General features: G+C 43.7%; 1 protein-coding gene across 1 annotated transcript; it reads left to right on the plus strand.

Annotated features, from left to right (window-relative positions):
- Positions 1-2,386: 2,386 nt before the first annotated feature.
- LOC136675092 (protocadherin beta-16-like) lies at positions 2,387-5,308 on the plus strand. The gene has a single exon (XM_066651504.1). It carries the CDS (start codon positions 2,628-2,630, stop codon positions 5,139-5,141), a length of 2,514 nt encoding a protein of 837 aa, XP_066507601.1. The 5' UTR covers positions 2,387-2,627; the 3' UTR covers positions 5,142-5,308.
- Positions 5,309-7,579: the final 2,271 nt, after the last annotated feature.

Raw genomic sequence — 7,579 nt, forward strand, 5'->3', positions numbered from 1 at the left:
AAAGATCTGCAAACACACAACCACATGTTAGAGAATAACTGTTTCAAACATCTTGCTTGCTAAATGACAAGGTATACGTTCGCTACAGTTATGGTTCCTGTGTGCTACACTGTGTTGGTAGAATGAATTTGGGTTGGATTTTATAACAAATTTTTGCGGAAGGGAAGAGGACAGACACAGTAACACCTGTGACTCCATTCGTATTTTTGTGTGCATTAAATGATGAGTACACATTTTTACGGTAATTACAATCCTTGAATGGGCACGCTACCATCTCATGTTTTCGTAAATGACTTCTCAAACAGTGTTGCTTCAGAAAAGGGCTGCTTAAAGTTACACATGTGGCGTGAATAATATGCGTGTTCTACTTCTCTCTCCAATCTGCGCACATCGTTATGAGACCGTGGATCATGAGCTTTCAGTGAATTAAAGGACTGAAAAGTACAAAATACAAAAAAAAATTCCAACAATAAATAATTCCCAAAAAATCCAATTAACAACAAACAAAATATTTGATGCTGTTCTGCTTTAATACAAACCTTAACCATTCAAACCAATTCCAACACGCTGTAATGCGTTTATTCAGCAGCGCTTTCTCTAGTGCCACAGTGCTATAAAAACCTGAACAAAAAATATTAAGGTAAAACAAAACAAGAACAACACTGCTCAAACCGTTAGCTAAAATGCACAAACAAGGACAGTATTAGCAGTTCTGAGCAATTAACTTGTTCTTCAAAACGATGTTAAAATTATCCACTTTTGGGGGGGAAATAAATCGCAAAGAGCTGATTATACCTCCGCAGATTTACCAAACAAACGAGAAGCAATACTCGACCTGATATTCAGACATGCTCTTATATTATTAATTAAGTTATAAATGTTATACTTGTATAAATTAGTATAATAATAAGTATAAACTTGTACCCTCAAGCCTTAGCCCGCTAAATGTATCAGCCCTGCACTTAAGTTACCGTGACTGCCAACAGATAACGGTTAACGGTTTTTTAAACCCTTTTTATTTACAATACCAAAATACCTACTCGAGACAGAAGCACAACACTTCGCGAGGAAAAATAAATCCAAAATCATTTTTTGTTGACAAATGGGATTTATATTTATATGAATAACCTGACTTTTTCCAAGCTACGGTCAGATATTTATACACAAATCGAAGTTTAAATAAAAATACCCCAACACTTTTTTTCCCCTCACAATTATGGAACAAATTGTGCCCACGCAAGTTTTGTATAACAACTACATTCCTGTTTTGCTAAAAAAATCTTCCGTTGAAATCTCCCGCTAACAAGCAGCCATCTTGACAGTGTTGACCGTCTTGAACAGGTAAAAAAGGGATGCAAGGCACGTTGATGACGTCAGACGCGGCGTATCTCCTTATACTCATAAATTATAATGTATGTGGCCCGGTTTACTCATAATTATATACTCAGGTCTAAATAAAAGAAAATGATGGATTGAGATAACGCAAAACTTTAATGCTGGTTAATAACAGGTTTTGATTGTTATACTGTTACGTTTTATAAGTTAGTAGTACTGTTCGGGTTTACAGTGTACGTTATAAAGTAAACACATATTTGAACTGTGTGTATTCACTTCAGTCACAACAGTGACCATAAAAATGTTTGTATTTGTGTAGCTCTAAAAATGTTACTGTAAAATATATCAGTGCATTTCTGGCAAAGTGCAGTGTCACATGTTTAGAGTAAACTGTCACATGACCAGAACTGTTTATGTCCTATTAAAGCTGGGATATTTTCGTGTCTAGAATAAAAAAAACAATGTGAATAAATTGGTTAAATAAAGCAGGCACTGGGAATAAAACAGATTCATTAAAGAAAACTACACTTTATCACGGATTGTATTTTGAGGACTGCGTGGAGAACACTTTTTGGCGCCAAAAACAGTTTTGTGACGTGGTAGAAGTTATTCTCAGAGAATGAACGGCACGTGACACTGACAGTTGGTCCAAGTTGGATACGTGTGTTACACGTTTTTTATCAAAACACAGCCAGGAGCGGTCCCCATTCAGAGACGTTCCTCTCTGCTTTCCTCTGTCTGGCGCTGTTCATCTCTTTAGTGCTGAAACACTGAGGAGCTCCCAGTCTCCACTGCTCCAGCTCATCTGCACTTGTTCTAGTGATGGAGAACTACTGGGTGGTCTTCACTACTTTTGACCACTGCAGTAGAACTGATGTCACTCAGATTTTAGAACGTATTTAGACGTGTTTAAAAATAAATTAAACGTGGTGCTTGTAACGGCTCTTTCTATTTTCCACTCCACTGCGCTGATACAATATAGAGTAGACTCTTTAACACTGAAGACCCCCATCTGATTCCTGGTGTTTCTTTTATAAGGAGCTCACGCCTTTAGTGACGGTGCATTTCCAGTGTCCGTACACTAAGGGCCGCTATTGGACCACATTAGTGAGACAGCAGTGGAAACCCTCCACAGTCCCTCCTCCTCCTGCCTCACACTGAGGGCTTTAATGTGGAGGAGGAATCTGCGTCTCTTTCTGTCTTTCTCCCGGGAACAGGCTGCATCTACAATCCTTCATTTATTTCAACTAATATTTCTTTTACCGCGAGTATAACCGTGTGTGGATGACGCCATGGCTCCGCGTGTGGATTATTTCCGCTCGTGTGTGGTTTCTCAGCATCGTCGGAGACGGACAGCGCAGTTAAAATGGCAGACCGTGCTCTTTCTCCTCTGTGTTTACGGGACGGACGCGGTGTCGGGTCAAGCGCGGTACTCGATCCCGGAGGAGATGCCCGAGGGCTCCTTTGTAGGAAACATCGCCAAGGATTTGGGGCTCGAGATCAGTAGACTGCTTTCAGGGAAAGCTCGAGTTGTGACAAAGGGCGGTCGGCAGTATGTGGAACTGAGCAGAGACAAAGGCGCTCTGGTCGTGAAGGAGAGGATAGACCGAGAGGAGCTCTGTAAGCAAACAACGCCCTGCAGCTTCAGCTTTGATCTCATCATTGAGAACCCCATCCAGCTCCATCGCATCACGGTCGAGGTCCTGGACATCAATGATAACGCTCCAAAATTCCCCAAAGGTACCGTTCATTTAGAGATTAGCGAGAATACCGTCTCAAACACTCGCTTTACTTTGGACAGCGCCGTGGATTTGGACGTTGGTTTAAACGGAATTCAAAGCTATGCTCTGAGTCCCACTGATCATTTTAAACTGGAGGTTAATAATCAGGGAGACGGAAGTAAATACGTAGAAATGGTTTTGCAGCGCGAGCTGGACCGAGAGGAGCGCGAGGAGCTGAAATTAGTGCTGACTGCATATGACGGAGGATCTCCTAAAAAGTCCAGCACTGTTCAGATCCATATTTCAGTTTTAGATGTTAATGATAACACTCCAGTGTGTAAACAGTCTGTTTATAAAGCGGAGGTGAGGGAGGATTCTCCAGTGGGTTCAGTCTTAACTACAGTGAGCGCTGCTGACGCTGATGAAGGGGTTAATGGACTAGTGTCATATTCCTTTGCTCAGGCGAGTGAAAACGCCAGGAATCTGTTTCAAATAAATCCAGAGACTGGAGAAATTACAACATTAGAGAAGTTAGATTATGAAACAGAAAACAGGTATCAGTTACACATCAAGGCAATAGACAAAGGGGGTCTCGCGGACACGTGTAAAGTGGTCATAGACGTGGTCGACGTGAACGATAACGCCCCCACCATCCAGCTGATGTCCTTCTCTAACACCATCGCTGAGAATGCTCCAGTGGGGACCACCGTAGCTGTTGTGAACGTAGAGGACGCAGACTCCGCTCAGAACGGAGCGGTGCAGTGTAAAATCAATGAGGACACTCCGTTTAAAATGGAGTCGTCTCTGACTGATTACTACGCTTTAGTCACCGACGAAGTCCTCGACCGGGAACACGTCGCTGAGTATAACGTCACCATTTCGGTGCGGGATCAAGGAAGCCCTGCTCTCCACAGCAATAAGACCCTGACGGTGAGGGTCTCCGATGTGAACGACAACGCCCCCGTCTTCCACTCCGCTCACTACACCGCCTTCGTCCCTGAGAACAATCCCCCGGGGGTGTCGGTGCTGACCGTCAGAGCGCGCGACGCAGACTGGGGCCCGAACGCGCGGCTGTCCTACTTCCTGGAGGAGAGTGACGTCATGGGGAGCCCGGTGAGCTCTCTGATATCCATTAACTCAGACAGCGGGGTCGTTCACGCCGTGAGGTCGTTCGATTACGAGCAGATGAAGAGTCTGAGCTTTAACGTGACCGCGCGAGACGGCGGGTCCCCTCCGTTAAGTTCCGAGGTTCTGGTGACCGTCAGCGTCCAGGACCAGAACGACAACGCCCCTCAGGTGCTGTACCCGGTGCAGAGCGGCGGCTCCGTGGTGGCTGAGATGGTGCCTCGCTCAGCAGATGTGGGCTATCTGGTGACTAAAGTGGTGGCCGTGGATGTGGACTCTGGGCAGAACGCCTGGCTCTCCTACAAACTCCAGAAGGCCACGGACAGGGCACTGTTTGAAGTGGGCCCACAGAACGGAGAGATCCGGACCGTGCGGCAGGTCACCGATAAAGACACCGTGAAACAGAAGCTCACTGTTGTTGTGGAGGATAACGGTCAGCCCTCTCGCTCAGCCGTGGTCAGCATCAACGTGGCCGTAGCGGACAGTTTCCCCGAGGTGCTGTCCGAGCTGACGGACTTTCCGCAGGGCAGAGAATACAACGAGAAGCTGAGCTTTTATTTAGTTTTAGCGCTGGCCGCGGTGTCCTTCCTCTTCATCACAACTGTAGTGGTCATCGTCTCAGTGAAGATCTACAGATGGAGACAGTCTCGTGTTCTCTATCAGTCCAGTCTCCCGGTGATTCCCTACTATCCCCCCGGGTACGCGGACACAGGAGTGAGCGCCACTCTGCCGCACATGTATAACTATGACGTGTGTATGAGCACCAGCTCGAGGAAGAGTGACTGTAAATATTCTACACTTGGTGGACAGAGTGTTTTAGTGGTGGACCAGGGCTTTTCAGAGACTCTGCAGCGCGCCCTGAAGGACAAGGACTTCCTGGACAGTGCAGAGTCTCCGGAAACGGTAGGACACTGGTTGATTTTGTCATTAAAGGAACGCTGCGTTATATTTTTACTTTAAAATTACAGCTTCAAAATCATGGTGATTATCCACTGTCCTGTGAAAGTGAGAACAGTGCCTTTGTCGTTGCCACTCTGGGCTCAGCACTGCAGAAACTGCACTATGTATCTTTTGGTGTAGGGTAGGAATCATCCTCTCCCCACTGATTCCAGTACAGTGAAGTAAATATCAATTACACTAGAGGGAGCCCCAGGAGCAATCAAACCCAAGTCTTACCTACACTGTAAATTATTTTTTATTTCACAGTAAAATACTGGCAGCAGAGTTCCCAGCCATTTACTGTATTTTTACAGTAACACTATTGTATTTCAACTTTACAGAATACTACTGCAATTGCACAATACATTGTTTTACTGTAAATATTTAAATGTACAGTATGTCCTTTCAGCAGATTTGCCAGGCCTTTTACTGCCTTTTTCCAGAAACAGTACTTTTTACAGATGAACACTGTAATTAGAAACAGTACCTAAATTACATTTAATTCTTTATTTATACTGAACAATACCAGCATGTAATATTTTTGTAATAAGATTATAGTGTTACTATTAAGAAAAACTACTGCCAAGCGTGAATACTGTAAACATACTATAACCATTACCACACAAAAGAAGTCCAAATCTAAATTTAGAATTAAAATCATTAATGCACTTTATTCAAACCAAATATATGCAGAATGTGGACAAATTTCAGGCACATGTTCAAATCATTTACATTTTTACTTCAACTTTATATTTTTGCCTCTTATGATATTTGAGTAGCTTTTATTTTTTATATTTAAAATACTTCACAGTATCAATTACATTATTGCCCTTGATGGATCACAAGGAAAGAGCGCAAATCTTTATAGTAAAGCATTGTTATATCACATGACTTTTGATCTCATCAGATCACACAAATAGTGACTGTAATACATCATGAACATTTTAATAAAAACCTGGATTACTAAAACCTCGTATATCAAATATCATCATTGATATTTACTGATCAGCCGAGACCCACCGAGTCCGTTTAGTCTTGAACATGAACCTTTAAATAAAGTTATATTCGAAGTCCATCAGGTTTCTTTAAAAGTGAGCGTACACACGGATGCATGGTTCAGGAGTTCTTGCTCTTGACGTTGACCACCCCTGGGATTTGTACCAATGAGGCATCTATAAACAAATCCATAATTATTAACATAGCATGTGGGAATAAGGGAACAAATAGTTGCAATAAAAATAAAATCGTGTACACAAAGCTTAGAAGATACAGTCAGGGGAAGATCAGATGGCATCAAGTGCTGGACAATTTTTAAAACTAAACATAGCACAAAAAGCAAGGAAATTTTTGCTTGGTAGATCATTTCTTTGTTGTAACAAATGCTTCTCAGCAATAAATCTTACACCATTGGAAGCCTGTTTATTTCCCTTTTAAATGGTGCTACATTTGGTGTATTTGTGGGAGGAGCAGTAGAGATGAGTATGTGGGTTGTGCCAATGAAACATTAGCCCCATCCTCTCTGCCGATGCCAAACATCTTATTCTGCCATTGACTCGTTTGGTGGGTTGTGATTGGCTGATTGAAGATTGAAGAGACAAGACGTATTGGCAATTTAACAATTTATTCTTTTAACAAACAGGAGCCTCAGTAGCGTGTTGAAGAACAATACACAGCCACAACAGCCTCCACCTCCTCCTCATGCTGCTTACCAGCCTGATCACACACTGCTGATCACACACTGCTGGTCACACACACTGCTGATCACACACTGCTGGTTACACACTGCTGATCACACACTGCTGATCACACACTGCTGGTTACACACACTGATGGCCACACACTGCTGATCACACACTGCTGGTCACACACTGCTGGTCACACACTGCTGATCACATACTGCTGATCACATACTGCTGATCACACACTGCTGATCACACACTGCTGCTTACACACTGCTGATCACACACACTGCTGATCACACACTGCTGGTTACACACTGCTGATCACACACTGCTGATCACACACTGCTGGTTACACACACTGATGGTCACACACTGCTGGTTACACACTGCTGATCACACACTGCTGATCACACACTGCTGGTCACACACTGCTGATCACACACTGCTGATCACACACTGCTGGTCACACACTGCTGGTCACACACTGCTGGTTACACACTGCTGATCACACACACTGCTGATCACACACTGCTGGTCACACACGTGGTTGTGTTGGTCACTGTGGCACAAACAGTACACCCAAGCTGATCCCACAACTGTTCAGTGGGGTTGAGGTCAAGAGCTGGCAGGCCATTCCTTCCTCTCCATTCCCAAACTCTGGAGGTAGTCTCTGATAAACACTGCTCTGTGGGGGTGAACGTTGTCATCTTTGAGGATAGAGTTTGTTCCTAGACTGTGGAGATATGGAAAATCAGCAGCTGTGGCACTTGTCCAAAT

The sequence above is a fragment of the Hoplias malabaricus genome, chromosome 18 (genome assembly GCF_029633855.1).
Source record: "Hoplias malabaricus isolate fHopMal1 chromosome 18, fHopMal1.hap1, whole genome shotgun sequence".
Taxonomy (NCBI): domain Eukaryota; kingdom Metazoa; phylum Chordata; class Actinopteri; order Characiformes; family Erythrinidae; genus Hoplias; species Hoplias malabaricus.